This window comes from Musca autumnalis, unplaced genomic scaffold (genome assembly GCF_047663935.1).
Source record: "Musca autumnalis isolate F117 unplaced genomic scaffold, ASM4766393v1 scaffold_3, whole genome shotgun sequence".
Classification (NCBI taxonomy): domain Eukaryota; kingdom Metazoa; phylum Arthropoda; class Insecta; order Diptera; family Muscidae; genus Musca; species Musca autumnalis.
The window spans coordinates 200336-224457 of record NW_027411866.1 but is presented as its reverse complement, the minus strand read 5'-3'; the positions used below and the strand labels follow the sequence as shown (position 1 = coordinate 224457).

Here is a 24122-nt window from a genome sequence, read left to right as displayed (position 1 = left end):
CCTTCTCTTGAAGGATTTGATCACTCACTGTCCGCGTTTAGGCGAAAAATCTATAGGTACGCTCAATCTCATGAACTTTAATTGTACTGGTTCTATTCTGTTTTTTTTTTTCGAGTTTCCTAGAGTAGTTTATTTTAAGTTGTTTTGTGTAACTTTAACGGCCTATTGATAAGCTTTGTTACGAAATGTTTAGGTGTTTTTCGTTTGCATTCATTTTCTTTCGACGTAGAGAAACTGGCCCTTATAGTTTATGCTTTACAAACCTTCTGTAATAATGACAAATTGATGTATTAGAAAGGACTATCATATTTTATTAAAATTAATTTGTGTGTCTTAATTTACAAAAATGGATATCAGGAAAATGATTCATACACATCAGTCAAAATGAGTTCTGAACATATAAATGTACATACTTTTCTTTTCCACGAAACAAACCAGTAGGTAATGTTTATAAATGCACTTTTCCATTTTTAATTTGCGTAAAATAAAAAATACATAAATATGTTAATAAAGTAAAGTAAAAACTATATTCTGTTGCCTAACGTTCGCCTTTTTACAGTTCTTCCTCATTAGAGCTAGTCCGCTATAAATTCGTTGAAGAACAAGGTGATTGTTTCGATGGCTGAAGACTGGGGTAATGCCACCGTATAACCCCTACTCAGGCAAATACGGGCGGTAGGGCATTTTTTGAGTTCGTTAAAAGCATCCTGCAATCGTTTTTCTCCAAGCAATTGTTCTCTTCGCTTGAGACAATACTGTTCGCATTACCTTCTGTGGTGGTTTCAGTGTGTGTTGAATCGGCGATCAATGTTGTAGTTATTGGAGATGTCACACCGGGCGAACTACACGAATCGGCACAACTATTGGTAACCGGAGATATAATTGCATTTGAACTGTTGCTGTGAAGTGTTACTACACTTCTCTTCGATGACTTCATTCTAGCACAGGGAACACACAACATAGAAGTATGTTCTTTCATCTTTGTTATGGGATCCAAGCGATATTCATTGACCCACTTAAGCCTTTTATGTCTACTGTGTTTCCCTTGTTCTCCACTTGGAGAATTCATTAACGGATGGTAGGATGGTATGCCTTCCGGTGTGGTAGCTCCACATCGCATACAAATACTGCAACGATTGCAACTCCAACGACCTAATGATAATAATAATACTTTGGGTTTTGTACATCGAACCTTAAAAGAACACTTTCTCTTACCTTCAGGCACTGATTTTATTCCCAGACAATATATGTGAAATCCGCGGTCGCATTGCTCACAATATAGCATCTTATTCTCATCTTGCTTTTGTTTGCATTTAATACAGCACTTGCAATCAGCACATTGCCAATTATAATTACGGACGCGTAGCGACATTCGTCTCGGCATTTCGATACAGCTAGGATGAACTGAAAAATACATAGAATTTACATATAGAAAGGATTTGGTTTATTATTTTTTACCTTTTCGCCTGCATGTGTAGCATTGCACAAACAATTCTGGTATGTTATTCAGATTGCGATTATGCGGGCGCAAACAAACAGCACAAGTAACCGGAGAACCTTCGTCTTCCGAAAGATCTTCAGATGATGATGAACAGGAGGAGGAATCAGAATCCTGGCGACGTGGACATATGATTATTGTTATGGATATGAACAATGTTGCAGAGATAAACTTACACTTTCAGATGATGATTCTTCAGTAGATGAAGAACTAATAGAGTTTCTCGGCGATGTAGAAATACCTGGTATTGGTGGTATTTTAAATTCATTAATACAATTGCTTCCGCACGGGCGACTCAGACGGGCGTATCGTTTGGTTTGTCGTCGTGTTATACTCGTATTCGGACCTTCCAACTCAATTGTATTATCAAGACTCTCGGTAGCAGAATCTGTATCGGAGCTGTTATCTTCCTTTTCACTGTGTTGCCAGAGTTTGAAAGGAAGTTCCAAAACTGTGTTAAGGGGCACATGTCTGCGTAAATATTGATAAAAAAAAAATAAAGAGCTTTCTTATTTGTCTTTATATTTGAAAATGATGAATGCATACCGTAATTCCTGGGCTGAATAATTGTAATACTTTTCACAAAATTGGCCCGGAACCAACGACAATGGATAGTACGAATCTCTTGGTCTTTCTGGCTCGCATATACGAGGTTTCAAAAGGGTAGGTGGCTCCGCAATGTGTTCAGCCTTGGCAGCTAACGCAACAGCATCAGCAACGGACCTGTTAATTATGGTTGTTATCGGAGCAGTGTGTGTGGAGGGTTTATTTACAACTAACGTTTGTAAATCAAGGAATGACAAGCGCTCATCTTTGCGACTGAAATAAGACTTGGTAAATACTGTGGACGTGCTAGAGCTGTGAAATACTTACGTTCTGTTAAAATATGAATTCCATTTACTGGTAGATAACAAGGCTCTTTCACGAGCTTGTAAACCCCGCCCAGCAACGTTTAGACCCAGTGACTTTTGCTTAGCTTCTATTTCTCGTAAATGTTTTTGTCTCACAAAATCTTTATATTCTTCATACTTGTCATAAAAGTCGGTGTACATAATATCCAATATATCGGAAGCCCATACAGCGGTTATACCCAAATCGCACATCTTTTCTGAAACTAAGCCTTTTTCTTGCAACCAATTTCGCTCCTCCATATCTATTTGCCGTCGAGGCAATTCAGGATATTTCCGTTTGAAACTTTTTATACCCAAGTACATGGCAACCTGCTCCTGAATCATGAATGTATCTCTATTTTTTGAAGGACAACAGCCCTTTGGTGGTGGCCAGTCATATTCAGCTATTGAGGCAACTGTAAAGTCCGTACTAAAAGAGATATTAAAAATGTTTTTTACTCTAATTTGGACACAGAAAGTATACACCAACGCGTTATTCTCAGACAAGATACACGTAATTTTAAATATTAAGTGTGTCTTTATACGTGATAATTAGTGTGTCTTTTTACATACTAAATGTTGCTGAAACATTTTTTCAGCAACTTTTTCTTTATACAACTGTCAGTTTTAGAAACATTTGTAATAATTAGCTGTTTCTTTTTACGTGATAATTAGTAATAATTATTACTAATGTTGCCGATTTTGACAGTTGTATAAAGGAAAAGTTGCTGAAAAAATGATTCTGTTAAATTTAGTAATTAAAAAGACACACCTGTTATTACAAATGTTTCTAAAACTGACAGTTGTATAAAGAAAAAGTTGCTGAAAATGTGTTTCAGCAACATTAGTAAAATTTATCAAGTAAAAAGACAAAACTAATACACATACAATAGGTTTGTCCTTACTAAATGTTACTGAAACACATTTTCAGCAATTTCTTCTTTATACAACTTACAGTACGCAGACAGGCATAATTAAGCAACAAATGTATTGCAAAAACCAAAAGTGTAGAAAATTTCATATTAATTGTTCGTTTATGTTTTTTATTAATTGTTATGTAAAAACTACACGTTTTTTTTTTTAAATCTCTTGCTATTGGTCCTCAATACAACATTCCGTCAAAATAGGCAAGTTTACATTCGATTTATAAAATTAAGACAAAAATAAGAATAAATGAAGGTATTGCAAAAATTACCAAATCTATCGTTTCTTGGTGAATTACCAAAGTTGTGTTCCTTATCCACTTGGGACGTTCTTTGGAGCTTAAATGAGCTTAATTAACCCAAAATTAAGACTCGACATGCTGCACTCTAAGGGCACTGTTTCCCCAATTTTTAGCACATCTTTATATTTCGTTGGAAGATATGAAAGTTTTCCAAATATGCAAAAAAATCGTGATAAAGTACAGAAAAATGTTAATAAACGAATTTAATTACTAGTTATAAATAAGAACTCAAATTTCCAGCAGACGATTCATATGAATCATGCTGTAAATCTTATTTTTTCGAAACAAATATTTACATTAGTGTAAGAGTTTAATTTGTAACGTTTATGAAAAAATAAAGATACAATACAAATACAATATATTTCGTTGGAGGATCTTTTTCGACTTGTTTTCTTAACATGTACCAAAAATGTTATAAGGATGGATTTTGGATCTGGATTTTGTTTCGAGGGATTTATCAGGTTAGTGTTTTTATATCACAGCAGCAATTTACAAATAAGGTTAATATGTCGTAATCTGGCTTTTGGAATGGTGGTACTTGAACTTGTTCGAGTTTTTGGATCCCATTTACTGACTTTCAGAATAATGACTATTAAATATTTCCTAATGATATCAGTGGGGATGTCTTCCCAATCATTATCATGTGTCCGTGAACCCAATTTCGCATACTATGTTTCATGGTAAAGAATATAGTACCTACAAATAGGAGTTTAATTTCTAAATTTGATCGGTTTTATTGGATTTGGCGCAATTTTTGCGATTTATTGTGTATATATTTGTATTTGTAAAAACGAAGCCAATCCAATACTATTGAGAGAGGAAATTGTGGCCTGTTAAAGTTCGTTTCAAAATACTGCACTGAGGGTCTATTTTTCCCTATACTTTCCAGAGGTGTTTTTACGTTTTCAAACCGAAAATCAGACTGCTTTAGGCCATGTTTATATTATAGCATTTTGCGGGGTTAACCCTCTTAATGAGGATTTATTTTACGTATACGCAAAGGAATTGACATTTGATATCCAGTGGGTTTGTTAAATCCGGTTATATATATAAACGTACTCTTACATTGGTCCATTTTCCCACAATACATATTGAATTAAATATTTATTCTTTGCATACTTGTCTTTAATCTATTCGTCTTCGTTTATTGCAGAATGACTATAAAAATGTGCAAAAATGATTAGTTTTATAGTACAGCAATACTTTTATTGTCACCTCAAAGTAGTAGATAATTCTTATTTTAGTCTGTATCTGTTATAAATCGAAAATAAACTTTGTATATATTTGGTGTGTCTTTTTACTTACTAAATGTTGCTGAAACAAATTTTTCAGCAACTTTTCCTTTATACAACTGTCAAAATTTGAAACATTTGTAATAATTATTACAAATTATCGAGTACGCAGACAGGCATATTGTTGAATATTGTTTTGAGGACTAATAGCAAGAGATTTGCGCAAAACCGGTATAGTTTTTACATAAATAGTTGCCATAAACGATAATTACTTGATAATTTTTTACTAAATGTTGCTGAAACACTTATTTTAGCAACTTTTCCATTACACAACTATCAAAATTCAAAACATTTGTAAAAATTATTATAAATTATCAAGTACATGGACAGGCATGTTATAACAAATTATCGAGTACACGGACAGGTATAATGGTCTTTTCCAATATTTACAACCGCTAAATAAATTCCTTATGGAACGAAACAGTTCAGCAATTTATTGCGTTACCGTGTAGCGCTCGATGTTTGTTCGTCTTGGGCGGAGAAAATGTTTCATATACTTACTCCTCTGCTACGCAAACTTCCATTTTCTTCTTTTTCATGGGCTTTCTTGCAGCGGAACCACTTTGTGATGAAAATGTGATATTTGAATCCAATATGCTGTTATTGCTGATCACAGAGGATTGGGATTCTTCGTTTGTATAGAAATCCGATTGACTAGAAAAAATTACAATTTATAATATTTGACTGAGCTAGCAATTCTGATTTAAATTGTACCTTGCGTGAAGAGGCGAGGTCTGAGACTGTGTACTAGATTGGTTTAAATCTGCACTCATTCGGGTATCCTCTTCGAATACTTGGGGTGCCTGTAAAATGGAAAAATAAATGTAGAAACTGTAACAACGCGGCATATATTAAGGGCTTAGATGTATAATTATTAGATTTTAAAGCCATTATCGTTATATGAGCTATAAAAATTTTGGACTCTGATTGATAACAAAATGTAGACAAAGTAATTAAAATAATACAATGACATAAGAAGTATCAGTATATAATGATTATTTCCAAACACTGAAAGTGATAGCCCGCATTCACTGATATTTTCTAGGGACACCTAAAATAATACTTTCGAATCGAAACAGATCAAAAACATCTTCCAACAACACATTCTAGAAAAATATATAAGGCCATGTTTATATTAGGTTTGTCCTTTTACGTACTGAACTTTACTGAACATTGTTTCTTCAGTAATGTTTAGCAACATTTCAATTATACAATTGTCAAAACTTTACTGAAGAAAAAATGTTCAGTAAAGTTCAGTACGTAAAAAGACAAACCAATTGTAGCCTTTTGCAGAGTTCACTTCTGTATGAGGATTTATTTGAAATATAAGCATTGGAATTGACATTTCAAACCCAGTCGGTTTATTAAATCCGGTTATATATAAGCGTACTATACGTTTTCAACACAGGCACTATAACCTTGTAAATCAAGACTGTCGAGGCCCTTCATATCACACTAATATAGAAAAAAGGAAAATTCGGATATTTTCCCGGCTTCCACAGCTCCACCAGATAAATAAAAAATTCAACAACAAATGCCAAAGATGCGACATGGCAGTTCTTTACGCCATCACCAAAACACATTTCTACACAACAAAGGATGTATTCAATTTCATATTTTTTTGCAAAATTCCTGTACAATATCTATAACTATTTGTAAATCATTGCGTAGCTATAACCATTGCTGCTAATGATAAGTTTTTCCATATTATTTAACTTATATTAAATATAATTTTTTGGTTGAAACAGGTGTTAGCAATGTTATTCTTAGGTTAATAGCAATGCCATTCTTTCAGAGGACATATTTGATTACATGTTGTGAAAAAGCCGCTGGCATTGATAATAGTGGCTTCAACGAATCGATATAAAGTCGCAGTGTATTCCTAGGTACATCCCGGCAAAATTAATTAAAAGTAGTGCAATGTAGACTAGTTCTTTCACAGCACGTTTTGATGCAGTTAAAACGGAGTCGTGAAAAAGGCAATCTCTACATTTCGCGCATTTGGATGCGATCCAACGAATGACATCCATTTCTCACATTTTAATTTTTTAATAGCATCCAGATATTGAACTGCACCCGTGAAAAAGTCGTGAAAAAGGCACTCCGTTCGTCACATTTTATTAGCAGTTGTTACAGGTCCTTACAAGTACATAAGTCAATTTGTACATTCTTACAAACGCACCGGCATCAATTCTTCCAAAAAACAGAAAAGCATGTTAACATTTTCAAAAATTTGTTATGAAATTTGTTATGTTATGAAGAATTTTTTTTTTAATTTTAACTAGCGATGGGAAGACAATATAAATAAATATAAAAAAGCCTTTAATATACGAAGCCAGAACAATACAGCTTGGATCGAATGGAGAGCGGAGAAAACAAACACAGTTGCGATATGTACTAACATAAGTACACTTCCGAATACCGCCCTGAGAACAGCAGGGTGCCTCCTCATGACTCCGGTGGACCATCTACATGAGGAGGCAAATATTCTTCCAGAAAAAAATGTTCTGTCATATTGGTTATTCATAATTAAAAAACGTATTTTGATGCGTTTGTTGCGCAAAGATTTAAGATGCCAAAAATGAACGTGTTACGAGCTAAATCATAGAAAGAATGAACAATTTAAGAATAATATTTATAATATATCTGTGGTAAGTATCGATATCTATCTTGACGGAATACATTATCGCGTCATTTCATTAAACTTGTCTACATTTTATTTCAGGAACTTTTGAATGATCCGAAGGACACACGAGAAAAACATTCCAAGGACCAAATAAACATAAGTCGCTGTATCAAGTAGTAACGATCTAGTTCCAGTGTCAAGGATCAAGATGGACCTGTCATATCCATAAGTATACAAGATTATATTGTCATTTGTAAAATTTTTGCACACATGCAATAGAATAAAATGTGGCTACAAACATATATGCATTAAGCCATTTATCTGCCTTCAACTTACTAGTAATTTTGGCTATAATTTCTGACTACCGAATTGACTGGTTACTGGTAATGCAATGAAGGGACAAGTGGCTTTCCGAAGACTATCGAATTGACTGGTTACTGGTAATGCAATGAAGAAACAATTGCCTTCACACGACTATCGAATTGGGTGATAACTGGTAATGCAGTGAGGAGACAAGAGGCCCCTTCCTATGACATCCCCATGTTAAATTCACCAGTCTATAACATTGCGAGTAGATTGGGTGGTAACTAGGGGTGTTTACGACAGAGATCATCAACAAGTCACTTGCCTTCGGAAGCCACTTGAGCGCACACAAGTTGTTTAGGCCTTTTGCTTTTTAATGCATGTGTTTTCTTGCACTCTGTATTTTTTCCACCACCACAAAAACAATTACGACGCATCAAGACCACCGTTGCTTGTGCGTAATAAGTAAAACAAGTATCCATCGTATTTTGCACTGTATGCAAAACTCGCAATCGTAGATATTTGGCCAATTGACTTATCAAGTGGAAGCACACACACCACACTACAAAAATAAACAATTGTAATTTTATTTTATTTTTATTTTTTCGTTTGTGTATGCTTTTTTTTGCTTGGAATGTTTTGTGTGTTTTTGCATATTCTTCTAACGTTTGACAATCAGTCATTGGTGTCCAAAATAAATGAGAGAGAATTGTAGGGAGAGTAATGTAATGTCCCTTTGTTAAACAACGGCTGACATGGCTCTCATTTGGATTTGTTATTCTCTGTTGTTACGACAACGTCCAGGCGTGTACATCAACGAAATCAGTGTTAGAAAGTGATCTTAGCTCTCACTCTCTCGGAGAGCACGAGACAATCGGTTGAATTACAAGGGTTGAAAACAATACTTGATGTGCGATGATCAAGAAATTATAACAGAAAATGTTATTGCGTATTTAAAACTACTTGGAAAAGCATACGCAAGTATCAAAAAATATCCATTTTTAAATAACTTATTTTTGAGTGGCTAGCCACACTCGTACATATTTTGAGAATGGCAAGCAACACTTGCATTTATTTTTTAGAGTAGCAAGCCTCACATACTCTTGTTTTTTAGCATGTGGCTTATGAGTGCCAAAATCAGCTACTTATGCATTTCTCTGGTTTACGAGTAACCAGCAAAGTTATTTTCTACGAGTAGTTACCCGAACAACTGGGAAAGTTGGTAATATTTTTGTTGTACACAAATAATAAAAAATGAAAAACAAAATGAAAATTGGACTGCAACCTATTCTACTCTAAAGGGTTAGTTAAAATGCGATTCCAAAGGGATAGTTAAAATGCAATGCCAAAGCGTTAGTAAAAATGCAATGCTAATGGAGTGCATATTTCAGTAGTCACGCTCTTGTAAAAATCATGAATGAAAATACATAAGCGGTATTCACTCATGTTGAGATTTACAACTCTTGTTAATGTACTATACAGTCTGTCGCAAAAGTTAGTATACACCGTTGAAACCAAAATGTATTAGCGATAAATATCACTATAACTTATTGAAAACAACAAACAAGTAGTTTTATTTGATAGACAAGAAGGTTGTCTTCCGTAATAACAATTAAAAGTGCGCAATATTTGCATACATTAGCAAATGTACGGTTCGAATCCCAAAAAGACCAAAATTTATGTCGCAAAAGTTAGTATACAACGGAGAATCCTCGTGGAACTGTGTAAAAAATTCTTGATATTTTTGAACAAAATGAAACTAAATCTGTACTTAAGATCATAAAGAGTATATTAATTGGTTTTAATGACAGTTATAGTACTTATAGTGACAAGTCCAACGTACACTGGATCGTAAAATCCACAAAAAATGGTCATCTATAAATTCCGAGTGTTATGTCCTGTTTATGAATTCTAAAGACATGAAATGCTCAGAAAAGCTCTAAAGTTTCAATATGGGGTGATCGTGATCGAGTTTCGACTTGTCCTGTTTGAAAAACGGGAATTTTTTTTAAAGAAACCTATACTTTTGAGGCCATTGTCCTTTTGAAACATATAATAATCCTTAATCCTTACACATAAGGACTTCCATTTTGAGTTAATTTTCTCACAAATGTTGCCCCTTTTCATATTCCCATCAAAAGTAAATAGTAGGAGAACCTCAAGGTCCGTTGTAAGCCCTACAGTTACATTGTCCTACCGGCCTTTTAGCAGTATCGGACATTCTTCTCGTATCCCTAGTGTCTAATGTACTACTAATGTCTAATGAACTACTTCTAACTGATCCATTTAGTTGTATTTTAGTCCTAAGTGAAGCAAACACAGCTTTTCAGAACGTTTTTGCACAATCCATGCGTTATGGCAGCCGAGAAAGCTGTGTATTAAAATTTTAAATTAGCTAGCATATCCTTCTGTGGTGGTGGAGTATCACTGTAGGGCTTACGCCAGAACTTGAGGTTCTCCTACTATTTATTTTTGGTAGGAATATGAAAAGGGAAATAATTTGTGAGAGAATTAACTGAAAAGGAAAGTCCTTATGTGTAAGGATTAAGGATTATTACATGTTTCAAAATGAGAACGGCCTCAAACGTATGGTTTTCCTTCAGGAAATTCCCGTTTCTTCAAAAAGGACAAGTCGAAACTCAATCAAGATCACCCCATATTGAAACTTTAGAGCTTTTCTGAGCATTTCATGGCTTTAAAATTCATAAACAGGACATAACACCCGGAATTTTGTCGCTACAATTGTTGTATTTGAGATGATCAATTTTTGTGGATTTTACGATCCAGTGTACGTTGGACTTGCCACTATAAGTACTATAACTGCCATTAAACCCAATTAATATACTCTTTATGATCATAAGTACAGATTTAGTTTCATTTTGTTCAAAAATATCAAGAATCTTTTACACAGTTCCACGAGGATTCTCCGTTGTATACTAACTTTTGCGACATAAATTTTGGTCTTTTTGGGATTCGAACCGTACATTTCCTAATGTATGCAAATATTGCGCACTTTTAATTGTTATTACGGAAGACAACCTTCTTGTCTCTCAAATCAAACTAATTGTTTGTTGTTTTCAATAAGTTATTGTGCTTTTTATCCCTAATACATTTTGGTTTCAACGGTGTATACTAACTTTTGCGACAGACTGTATGTACCAGGGTTTTTTACAACGAAGTGTGCATGTCTTTTTTGTGAATATCGTAAACAAATCAAAACATCTTAACGTCGTCGTAAGTCTATCTTTTAGTTTAAGTTTTATTAAATTTTTATTTAAAAGTTTTATTAAATTTTTTTTTTTTTCAAAAAAAAAAAAAATTTTTTTGGCCTCCAATCTTTTATTATTCTTTTTATTTTTCCCATTTTTCGACCAAAAAACAAAACTCCGACATAAACAAAGACATAAAGTAATAAAGACCTGACAAAATGCATGCAACAAAAAAATGTTTACGAAACTTTGTGTAGAAACATTACCCTTAACAGATTGCAGTTAATTCAAAATCGCAACCAAGGAGGAACATTTCATGTAATGGTATCAGAAACGAAATTTATGAATTCAAGGATCTATTCAAGAATAATTCTATGTCAATTGGATCGGTAAATTCGGTTAAATACGTAAAAATGTATAAAAGAAAAAAATGTTATATCACCATATCGTGATATAACATTATGTTAAATTCAAAAGCCATTCACTGAAGAATGATAGCAAAAAAAAATGTCTTATCTTGTTGTATTTATGTCTTTGACATAAAATAATACTCACAACAAAGTGATGGCACAACAATCAGCTGTTGTACACCCTTGTAAAAGTACAATGGAATGTTTACAATACTTTTAGGTCGAGTAAATTAACAACCATGTGGTAAATTAAACTTTCATGTATTTTGTTGTTGTGGTATTGTAAACACTTGTAGATCTACAATATTAACAAGATGTACAAGATCTATAATGCCACTTTACCATCATGAGTGAATACCGCTATAATTTGATGCACTTCCAAATCACTTGTACATATGATTTAACTGCATCTTTGGAGGCAAACTTTTTGCTGGGATGTTATGAATAGCTGTGTCTTTTTACGTAATAATTAGTAATAATTGGACAAATGTTTTATAAAGGAAAAGTTGCTGAAAAAATAGTATTTCAGCAACATTTCTTCTTCTTCTTCTTCTTTATTTGCGGATCCGTTATTCGGATATAAAGCGATCATACAATAGTATACATTACATCAGCAACATTTAGTAAGTAAAATAACAAGATGATTAAGATTATAGGTTTGTCCTCGTCCTTACTAAATGTTGCTGAAACACATTTTTCAGCAACTTTTTCTTTATACAACTGTCAGTTTTAGAACCATTTGTAATAATTATTACAAATTATCGAGAACACGGACAGGCATATTGTATCCTTTAATCAACCGAAATTCGGAACTGAATCTTAACAACAAGTTACTTATATACAAATCTATTTTTCAACCAGTTATGTAGTACTGTGATCCAGTATGGTCTTCATCAGCAAGATGCAATATTAGAAAAATTCAATTGCAAAATAAGCTGTTCAAAATGATTTAAAAACTTCCCTGGCAATAATCTACTAGAAGGTTGTAACTCACTGGGTTCGAATTGGTACAGGACAGACTAAACATCCTGACAAACTACTTCAATGAAAGATGTCAATCGAACCAGGAATTATATTCTTAAACTCTTGTATAAACTAATGTTAAATGTAATGAAATTTTGTATAGTACAAGCAATAAACAAAAAATGAAAAAAGTAAGTAAAAAGAAACACCTAATGAGTAGTTTTTCTATATATGTTATATTTATAGCAACGCATAGTTAAGCTTTTTTTAAATTATTATACATTTTGAGAAAATATCTATTAAAACCGTTAAAACATTTGTTATTATCTCATCAACACTATTATACTTGAGTAGTTTTTTTCTACTTGCCAATCAATCATTGAGAAAATATGTACTAAAAATTAAAAAAAAAAATCATTTGTATTTATCTCATGATAATCATTCTATTTGAGTTGTTCTTTACTTGCCAAACGCTCAGTAACTTATCATAATTAGAACTTATTTTTAAGATAACAATATTTTTATGTATATGTAACTTGGATTAGTTTAATTTGCAATTTAATTATAATCGGCCCTAGGGCTTAAATTTGCATTCACTGAAATAAATAAATAAAATAAATAAATAATGTTGGTGACATAAAACTATTTACAATGCCACAACAACAATTTACTCCACAAGAAACTATTGTCAAAGGGGTCGATCATCGATAACAATTATCGTTGAGTGGAGTTGTCAGTTGTCAAAATTACTTTATGTATGGCAACCTTCAACTGAAGTTGCGAATCTCAGTTGACCAACCGGCTATTCTTTAGCAACCAGTTATTTTCAGTTGCAGTGAATATTTTCGAAGAAAAAAGAAGTAAAATTGAAAGGAAAAAGGCATTTTCTTAACAATTGTTGATTATTTGCATGATTAATTAATTTTGTCTATCAAAAATATGATGAAAATAACAATAAAATAACAGGTTGAAATATTAATTGATAAATTGAGTGCAAATCCAATGTGCACATGGGTTCCATCTATACAGCCGACAACACCAGGGAATTTCGTTTTTGAATAAAAATGATTTTTGTTTTATCTTGTTTCCTCCTCCGACAGTTTCGAAACGATCCAATTTTGACACAATTTATATTTTATCATGTGGACAACTTCCTTCAATACGTTCGACAATATAGGTTGAGCCATGCAATTGTTGTAATCATTGGAAATTTCACTCCGCAAAAAATTTCAACGCAGCGCACACTTTTAAAAGTGTGGGTATTGCTGTTGATCTGTAACTTACTTTGAAGTCATCCTTTAACGTTTCCACAATGTAAACTACGGCATCATTTTCAATCGAAAATACGCCTTAAACCTAAAAAAATTTACTGATTATACAGATCTTTCCATGATGAGCTTCAACTTACAGTGCAGATGGCAATTCCAATGGATTCGACTTGTCCCTCATATTTCTTCTAATAGATGTCATGTCCTGTACATTTTCTTCATCATCAAAAAATAATTCCACCGAACTTATCATTTTTTGGGACAAAAAAACTTGACGATCCGAAGATTCAATGGCCAGGTTATATTCCAATCTTGGGTTGTTTTCCAAATTTGCTCGAAAACTCAGCCAAAACATTAAAATATAGTATTTTTTTTGGCGAATAGAGGTCACAAGTTTGAAAAACACTGATCGATAACATGTTTATCGACCACCCAGTTGAGTTGACATTCATGGTACAACATTTCATCTCAGTCGCGCAGACAACTGACAACGCAACTCAAGTTTAGTGGCAATGCAAGATCGACCCAAAAGACATAAAACTAAAAAGCCCAGACTTAAGGTTTGTCCCCGTACTCTATTATGCCTGTCCGTGTACTCAATAATTGGTGTGTATTTTTACTCACTGTAGTAGAATTAGCTTTAAGCTCATATTTTATTCACGAACAAAACCTATTGTTTTATTACGATTACCGATTATCAATACAATTGAAAATATGTACAACACTGCATTGTAAACGATACATACAAAAGAACGAAGCATCATAAAGCAATAAAAGACGCCACAAACCTAATTTTTACTAAATGTTGCTGAAACACATTTCAGCAACTTTTCTATTGTACAACTGTCAATTTTAGAAACATTTGTAATTATTATTTCAAATTACCTTGTCTTTTTACGTGATAATTTGCAATAATTATTACTAATGTCGCACATTTTGAAAGTTGTGTAATGGAGTAAAAGTAAAAAGACACAAAAAAAAACGACTATGGGATTTTTCAATGTATCTCTTATGCCATAACAGCTTAACTCGAGAGAGAATTAATTAAATAAGCAACACTATAAATGACCTTCGCCTTAATAAGGCAAAAATAAAATAATTCAGAAAGAGGCGGGCTAGGATTCGAACCTGGGTCCGCTACAACTGAGTGTCAAGGTTGCCAGCGTCTTGGCGTTTCGAGCCACCACAAACTTGTCAAATACCAAGTTGGGCTATAGGAAAAGTTTTGATTTTAAAATTAACTAACATAATAGCTGTGTCTTTTTACGTGATAATTAGTAATAATTATTACAAATTTTGCAGATTTTGACAGTTGTATAAAGGAAAGTTGCTGAAAAAATGTTCCAGCAACATTTAGTAAGTAAAAAGACACACCTTATGCCTGTCCGTGTACTCGATAATTTGTCATAATTGGTGTGTCTTTTTACTTACTAAATGTTGCTGAAACAATTTTTTCAGCAACTTTTCCTTTATACAACTGCCAAATTTGAAACATTTGTAATAATTATTACAAATTATCGAGTACGCAGACACACTTATTTATTACAAATGTTTCGAATTTTTTACAGTTGTATAAAGGAAAAGTTGCTGAAAAATTGTTTCAGTAACATTTAGTAAGTACGAGGACAAACCCATAATTACGAATTTGCATTTATCTAATGAATTGGTATATATGTAAAGTTGCCAAGATTAGCCAAAGATATAGAACAAATAGGACTAGACAAAATGTATGCAACAACAAAATGTTTATGAAACAATGTATAGAAAAATTACCCTTAGGAGAAAAATGTAGGTTGCCGGGAACTTAATAGGTTTGTCCTCGTAATTACTTAAATGTTGCTGAAACACTTTTTTCAGCAACTTTTCCTTTATATAACTGTCAAAATTCGAAACATTTGTAATAATTATTACAAACAAAGACATAAATACAACAAGATAAGAAATTATTTTTGCTCTCATTCTTCAGTAAATGGCTTTTGAATTTAACATAATGTTATATTACGATATGGTGATATAACATTTTTTTCTTTAATACATTTTTACGTATTTAACCGAATTTACCGATCCAATTGACATAGAACTATTCTTGAATAGATCCTTGAATGCATAAATTTCGTTTCTGATACCATTACATGAAATGTTCCTCCTTGGTTGCGATTTTGAATAAACTGCAACCTGTTAAGGGTAATGTTTCTGTTATGTTCTTACGGAGGTGGTCGATTGAATGAAAGACGATGTTTAAACATAACAATCAATTCATTTATTGAATAAAACTTTAAGTTGTTTTATGAGTTGAAATAAAGTATTAATTATGAAGAACAATGAAATATGACGAAATATGTACAGATGAGATGTCTATTAATTGGTGGTTGCAAAGTAACTAACTGACTGTGTACTGACAATGAGTAGAGAGAGATAATAACTTAAAACTACTGATGCATGCAACACTGCTATGATGCTGCCAGATTGTTGCATTTTATGTGGTAGTACTAGGGTTACCCTAATATCTCCCCTTTTAAGTTTGAACCTGGGTTCTGGATATTACTTCAACTGGTTGTCGTCTGTGGATGATTCTGGTTGATATGCTGTAGAATCTGTATACGGCAATTTAATGTTGAATTCTCGAAGTAATATGTCCAAAGGTGATAATTTGTTTGATGAAGCAGAAGTATCGCCTATTTTTGTTTGAAGTTGATCTGCATGTACCTTGATGCGACTTCCGTGTTTGGAATTATACTGACTTTCCTTTTTCTGATTTCTGTCCATGACTGATGAACATAGATTTTTATGAACGTTGAATACGTTGTGAGTTTTTCTTCTTGAAGATGCTTTTGCGGTCGCTCCTTCCTCTTCCCTTTTTTTTTTGAGTGCTTTTTTGACTTGGCTATTTGGGCTGGGATGAAAGTGAGCATTGAGTACTTGATAAACATTGTTCAATGACTTAGTTCCTGTGAACTTGATCTGATGACACCATTTTGCTATTGGAATATCCCATAGATTAAATTTCTCAATCCAATCTATGCCTAGGACATTTAATGATTCCAAATTTGAAATGTAACAATCCACAATTTTTGATTTTCCTGCAACTGACACTTCTATTGGAAAAAGTTTTGCAAAAAATGTGAGTTTGTTGCCACCTGCATCTTCGGCGGTGTCTGTGGTTTCAAATGCATCCGGCTTTCCGATTCTTTTCCACGTTGATTTAGAAATTATGGTAATGTCTGATGCCGTGTCCAACTGTAGTTTCACTTGCTTTGAATTAATACTCACTGTAGCATATTTTCTTGCCTGCTTGATTTTGACTGGATCTGTTGTAGATACTGTTTTTGTGCTGAATTTTGTTTTGTTGTTGTTAAAATTCTGATGACTCACATTGTTCTGTTCTGAATTTTGATCATGGTTGGTTTTGCTCTGTTGATGTTTGTCGTTGTTGTGTTTTGATTTGCTCTGCCTGTGCATGCTGTTGCAAAATCCTTCTTTGTGACCAATCTGTTGACATTTTGTACACTTGTGCTTGGAGTAGGGGCAATGTTTTGCATAATGCATATCTCCACAATACCAACATGCTGTTTTTGGTATCTTTTGTTTTTGTTGAGGCTTACCAATTTTGTTGCACTGTTTTTGGCTTCCCTCAATTAGTGCTGTGTCACTTTTCAAATCCAAAATGCTTTGTGTTTCATCAACAAGCTTTTCTAAGTTGACTACTTCCTTACTTTCATTAAGATGCCTTAATAAACGGATTCTGATGTCACTGTCTTGTGATGATTTAAGACCAAGTATGAAAATTAAACACTTGAACTGGTCTGTAGTTAAGTCATCCAGTTTAAAAAGTTCACACTGAAGATTGACACGACTAGCGTATTCTTTAAAATCTTCATTTTCCATCTTTGTGATTTGGAGACACTTGTATCGTAGACTTACTTGTGTTTCTGTTCTGCCAAATAGCCTTGTAAGATGCTTGATTGTGTCTGCCAATGAAAGTTCTTGAGGTTGTTTTGGTAACACGAAATTCTTGAATCGTTCATGAATGTGATTGGACATTTTTCTCCACAAAAGTCCTACTTTGTCTGCATCGTCCAGTGCACTTGCTTCCCTTTCGAAGATGTGTTTGAAACGATTGTACCACGATTCAAATAATAAACCACTGTCAGGCTCATAGTGAAAATCCGTCATGGAATTAGCTAAAGATTCCATGAGGTGGGCTTTTGCCACTGATGATTCTCCACCTGGAACTGATGATGAAACTGCGTTTGCACCTTGTTGTCCAGCGATGATTTGTGTGAGTTTATTTAGTAATTCCTGTTGGTGCGCAAATTGTTCCTGCTGCTTAGCTATTTGCTCTTGCTGCTGTGCAAGTAATTTTACAATATTCGCTTGTTCCGACATGTCTAGATTTTTCTAGTGTCTGTGTTTTCAGCCGTTACAATTTTGTTAGAGACGCTGCCGTCGTATGTCTGTATGTGTGCGCTGCAAAAATGATGAAATTTCCCACGTTGCTATGGTGTGTGTGTTGAGCTGAAAAAAAATTCTGTATGTGTGAGACTGCAAACTGTTGTTTGTGTGAGTGTTGATCGCTGAAGATTTCTTGAAAATTCCTGTTAGAATGTTCCTGATGAACTTGCGCCTGTGCGTTTTGATGTTTTCCTTGAAAATCTTCCTGCCACAACTTTTATTGTGTGCGATGTCTTGATGTTATTACGCAGCCTTGTTGAAAGTTCTGATGAAATTGTGAAATTCCTTTTGTTACTGAGTGCTGTTTTCAATTCACAATCCTCGTCGCCAAATTGTTAGCGAGAATGATACATATTTGTTCCAAAATCCTCGTCGCCAAATTGTTAGCGAGAATGATACATATTGTTCCAAAATCCTCGTCGCCAAATTGTTATGTTCTTACGGAGGTGGTCGATTGAATGAAAGACGATGTTTAAACATAACAATCAATTCATTTATTGAATAAAACTTTAAGTTGTTTTATGAGTTGAAATAAAGTATTAATTATGAAGAACAATGAAATATGACGAAATATGTACAGATGAGATGTCTATTAATTGGTGGTTGCAAAGTAACTAACTGACTGTGTACTGACAATGAGTAGAGAGAGATAATAACTTAAAACTACTGATGCATGCAACACTGCTATGATGCTGCCAGATTGTTGCATTTTATGTGGTAGTACTAGGGTTACCCTAATAGTTTCTATACAAAGTTTCGTAAACATTTTTTTTGTTGCATGCATTTTGTCTAGTCTTAGTTGTATTTATGTCTTTGTTACAAATTATCGAATACACGGACAGGCATATTGTATCAAAAACGAAATATATGAATTCAAGGATCTATTCCACAAAAATTCAATGTCAATTGGATCGTTAAAATCGGTTAAATATGTACAAAACGTGTAAAAATAACATAATGTTGTTTGACCATTTGGTTGAATGTGAATCGGTGAACTCATAATTTTTCAATGCACCTCTTAGGTCATAATAGCTCAAATAAATCAATAAAGAGTGGAAGAAATGCATTTGACATACAAGTAGTTATAATAATAATAAAAAGAATTATACCGACGTTGTAGCATAACAGAGACATGTAAAAAAAACGAAAACAAACGTAATAAAAGGACAAAATATTTACATTAGGCAAATTTTCCTTGCGGTAATATTTAATGATATGAACATAAGCTTTATATCTTTTTTGCACATTTTACAAATATCAATAATACCACCACATAGCCGCGTAGAGTGTGGAAACATTAGCCGTCGTTCCACCCACTAAAATAAAATAGCATAATGGTTGGATGTGTGGGACTTCGGTAGACTCCTAATTTTTCGATGTAATCTTAGGTCATAACAGATCAACTCGAAAGATAATTAATTAATTAAATTAATATCACTAAAAACTAATTTCGCCTTAATAACGCAAAAATAAAAAGGTTTTGTTATATTATATTTCTATGATTGTTTAGGCATTTTAAAGTGGAATATTTCTTAATTCACACTTCGTTATAAAAAATAATACATACATATAGTAGAGCCGTATACAATTTTAAAGATATATACTTACCGGACTATACAATCCCTTTAACCTCTCTGGGTCCGGAGTGTGTTTAAGGGCCCCAACACATCGAGGCCTATTTACAGCTATCGCTTTTGCCGTTGCAGCTGCTCCCCGACCCGCATTATGTAAACGATTGCCTCGTCCGGGTGTTCGTCCGCCACGCCCTCCGCGCATTCGCCCTCTGCCTCGGCTCAGAGTAGTGGATGAACCTGTGGAATCATCTGCAAAACTATCAATCAACAAATTCTTAAGAAAATTATATAACTCAATTTATAACCTTCTGAATTGTCTGCTCCATTGATTTCATCTTGAACTTCTTCACTTTGCAAGTCACTGAATTTTGGTTTGGGATTTGAAGAAAAATGCGACCCTTGTAATTGTTGTGATGCTATTATTGATGAAAAATCGCTCGATTTGAATACGACATCTGGCAGAGGGTCTGAAGATAATATGGTCGTGGGAGGAAGCATGGATGTTGCCTCTACCGTCGTTATTGTGTTTGTTGTGCTGCCATTGCTACTTGATGACGAGGAAGACATTGTCAAGTCTATTTGTGAAGGCAATAAGCTGCTCGAATTACCAGTGTTAGTTATTGTGTTAACGGGGACTGTGGACAAAGAGTTGGAACTTGCAGATGACGCTGACGAATTTGATTCTACGAAATGAATAAAGGCCCTTTTGGATTCTATTTCTTTTATTTTCTTTCTTTCCTCGGACGAAGATATAAACATATTGGAGGCATCTCTTTGATCTTTTTGAAGAGAATTCGGTGTATTGCTTCTTCTTGAGGTTCTCAAAGGAGTTCGAAGACTTCGTTCTCGCTTTGAAGTGTCAGCATTGCTTTGACATTCGCTCAAACCTTCAACACGTGCAAGTAAATCTATTTCAGTAGTACCTGTTATTGGTTGTTCGGCGTCAACCATATCTATAGCTAAACGTTTCCGCAATAGTTGAACTCTACGCGATTTATTGTCAACATTATTTGCGGTTACACTTAAAGTTGTTTCTTCTTTGGTCTTCGAAGATATTGCAGTCACATCAGATTTTCTTGGTCGACCTCTCTTCTTGATAATAGGAGTTGGGCTGTTGTTTACACTATTATCATCATTTTCAGAGTTCGTTTGAATAGTACTGACTTCTTCATCTGCAGGAATCGGTAGTAAATGTTCGTGCTTTTGTTTTCGCGATCGTTGGTGTATTGAATTCTCAGATTGCGAAATCGTTGAATTTGTTACTGGACTATCCGCATAGATAGGTAAGTTGATACTCTGTCCATTATCATGCAAATTTTCGGTCTGGCACAAAATGTTTTCATTTGCAATTTCTGTGAGGCTGGTGTTGTCATCTTGCATTTTTCTTAATTTTGAGGGTAATTCTAGTACGCCATTATCAATTCTTGTATTTAACTGATTCGCCCTTTCTGTATCCAGCGAAGCATGCCTTTTCAAGTTTATATTATTATTGTTAATGGCAAGAAGGTGAACATCTTCTGAATAACTTAACCCGTTTGGAATATCGTCATTACCAATACGAGCACAGATATTTTCGAATTGGGCATCGGAAGAATTTTGAGAGCTACCTTCGGGGGAATCAAGAATTTCTATAGAGTCAATTATATTCTCCACATTATTGCTTTTAGTAGTTTGTACGATACTTTCGGCAGAGTTTTCTGCAGTAGATCCATTGGTCATTAAAGTTGCAGTCAATTGAGGATATTTAAGGGAGGTAGAAGAGTCACCAACAGAACTTGGCAAAGCTTGCAACGATGTATTGTGTATAGGTCCGCTTTCAGTAACAACCTTCTTTATAACTGAGGTCTCTCTTTGCAGTCGTTCCATCAAGATACTTGTGGTAGGCTCTGCATCATTAGATACACCAATAGATTTTTCTCTATCTCCTTCTTCATCGTCATTGTAATCAAATCGGTTGAATTGAGCGGGCGAACTACCTGCAGAAGAAGTCAAATCAACAGTATCAATAATATGTTGAGTTTTCAGATCTTCTTTTAAGGCCATGTTGCCATTGCGTTCCGATTCATGTGTCATATTTGGTGACAAACTTGTATTTTGAAGGCTGTTTTCAAATGTGTATGGTTTGTGATGCATTTTTAGACTTTCATCAATGTCCATATCATCGGAATGTATTTGCATATTAACATGTTCGTCAGTTGCGATGATGTTAGCAGAGCAGTCATTGACAGTGTGATCATTGAATCCACAAAATTCTTGGGAATTACTTGATTCTTCTGCTACATTTCCCACTTTTAAAAGTTCACTGAATTCGTCAACGCCATCAGGAGAATTTGATGCGTTAGCAGTTTTGCAAACTTCAGTTTTTGAGTCCGCTACAATTTTTAATTTGGGTGAACCCAAATTTTTTATTGTAAGTTTTGGTATGATTTTGTTCTGAGTTGTCTGATAAAATTCCTGCTCCGTATAATTGCTAACTTCACTCTCTTCCGTTACAGATTGCCGATTCAATGGAATTTTGATTGAAAAGTCACTTTGGTTATGCGACTTAAATGTCATCTTTGACACACTATTCTTAATATCGGACTGCTTTTCCATTTGATGCGATTGTCTGCTTATCGTTATCTTAGGCACAGTCTGCTGTTTAGGCGAATGCGCATTCATATGATCGTAAACTGTTTCTGGAGCAACTTTTATTTTATTCGCTTTTGATGTGTCATTTGAAACATTGGTTTTTATTGTCAGCTTAGGAATTTTTTCCATAACAACGCAGTCATCTTCTACGCCTGTATCGTCTGGTATATCCAACGACTTTGTTTTAATTGTTAGCTTAGGGATACCTGCTGTTTTCATATGATCATTTCGTTGTGTAATAATTACAGCATGCTCCTGGCCAGTTTTAATGGTGAGTTTTGGAATTTTGGAAAGTGCAGATTCTTCTGAGACGTCGGTACAAAGCATATTGGACTTTATGCAAAATTTTGGTATAGAAGGCTGTTCGTTACCTTTTTGTAGCGGTTTTATCGTCAATTTTGGTAGTGACGTCGTTACAGCTGGAGAGCTAGGGATGACAGGAGAGGTTAAAGCCGAAGAAGATGATGCGGATGTTATTGATGAAGCAGGGGAAACATTGGAAATAATAGATTCCGTGTGTCCGTCTTGCCCTGTCTTAATAGTTAACTTTGGTAGAGGTGGTGTATTCGCTGCCGGCGTACTGTTTTGCGATTCAATTGAGGAGGTAGTGGCATCGTTTATTTTAATAGTGAGTTTTGGAACCACAGTTGTATGCGAAGAGCCATTGTCCTCATTCTTTGACCGAATAGTTAATTTGGGCAAAATGTGAGGGTCAGTATTGTTCATTTTGGAAACTATTTCATCTTCGGCCGATGAAGAACATTCTTCAGAAGACACTAAAACTTCTGTTGTGTGTTCCTTCAGAATAGGCTTTATAGTTATTTTAGGAGTGTGATGAGCATTTGAAGTGTTGTGATGCTGTGTATTAAGTAAATTTATTTTCAGAGGTTCTACTTTTCGTACATCTTCTTCATTCCTTGAAAGATCATGAGATTCGCTAACGGTTAATTTAGGCAATTTAAGCTTAATTTTATTTTTGTCACCATGTGATACCGAACCAACATCATTATTGTTTGCAGAAGTGGACTGATCGTCAAGATCGTTTAAATCAGCATTACAACCTGCAATACTGTTTCTAGAAACTCGGACCACAGCCTCGTCCACGACTTTTGAATTATTATCTTTGGTCCCCATTTCATTTGATTGAGGCTTCATAGATCGATAGCTGTTAACATTTACGCGATTTGGAAGCGGCAATTCGGTTCCTATCCTCACACTGCCAGATGTTGATGGCAAATTGGATTCATCTAAAGAATCTATTACAATTCCATAATTATTTGTGCTGCTACTAATTCTAGCCGAAGATGTAACCTGCGTCTCCAAATCAATAGAAATCTCTTCTCCTTCACCTTCAGCCTGCAAAGGTAATAAAATATCAGTTGATGTTGAAGTTACTAATTGTTCTTGATCTTCTTCTATATGCGATCGGGTATTTCTTTTCGAAGCCGTGGCAGCTTGTCTGCAACTTATATAAGATAACAATTGTTGATGGCGCTGATCGTTATTTGTTTCGAGATCTGCTGAGTTTGTTTCTGAATCTGCCGACTTTCTTCGATTTGTAACACTCATTGCTCAAGTGTGAGAATTTTTTTTTGTTTCTTAGCGTACGTATCCTTAGATTCTGGTTGGACGTAATGTTATATATTAAATCCAAATTGTTATCTATATCAATTGTACAATATTTAAGGTCTATCTCCGAAAGCGTAGCATTTCCACATTGATATTATCTATGGAAATTAACGACGAGCTATAAAAACAGCATATTAAGTATTTAAAATGGG

General features: G+C 34.2%; 1 protein-coding gene across 13 annotated transcripts in view; it reads right to left on the bottom strand.

Moving 5' to 3' along the window:
* Window positions 1-288: 288 nt before the first annotated feature.
* The window catches only part of e(y)3 (PHD finger protein enhancer of yellow 3), a 28826-nt gene continuing 4992 nt past the window's right edge, over window positions 289-24122 (bottom strand). For all 13 annotated transcript variants that reach the window (XM_073975154.1, XM_073975155.1, XM_073975153.1 and 10 more), the window contains exons 3-12: window positions 20016-24088; window positions 19745-19959; window positions 5620-5708; window positions 5407-5559; window positions 2372-2818; window positions 2045-2317; window positions 1675-1969; window positions 1459-1612; window positions 1216-1404; window positions 289-1152 (exon numbers count right to left, since the gene is read on the bottom strand). In XM_073975154.1, the coding sequence (XP_073831255.1) occupies window positions 659-1152; window positions 1216-1404; window positions 1459-1612; window positions 1675-1969; window positions 2045-2317; window positions 2372-2818; window positions 5407-5559; window positions 5620-5708; window positions 19745-19959; window positions 20016-23910 (6204 nt within the window). In that variant the 5' untranslated portion in view covers window positions 23911-24088 and the 3' untranslated portion in view covers window positions 289-658. The remainder of the gene's footprint in view (window positions 1153-1215; window positions 1405-1458; window positions 1613-1674; window positions 1970-2044; window positions 2318-2371; window positions 2819-5406; window positions 5560-5619; window positions 5709-19744; window positions 19960-20015; window positions 24089-24122) is intronic.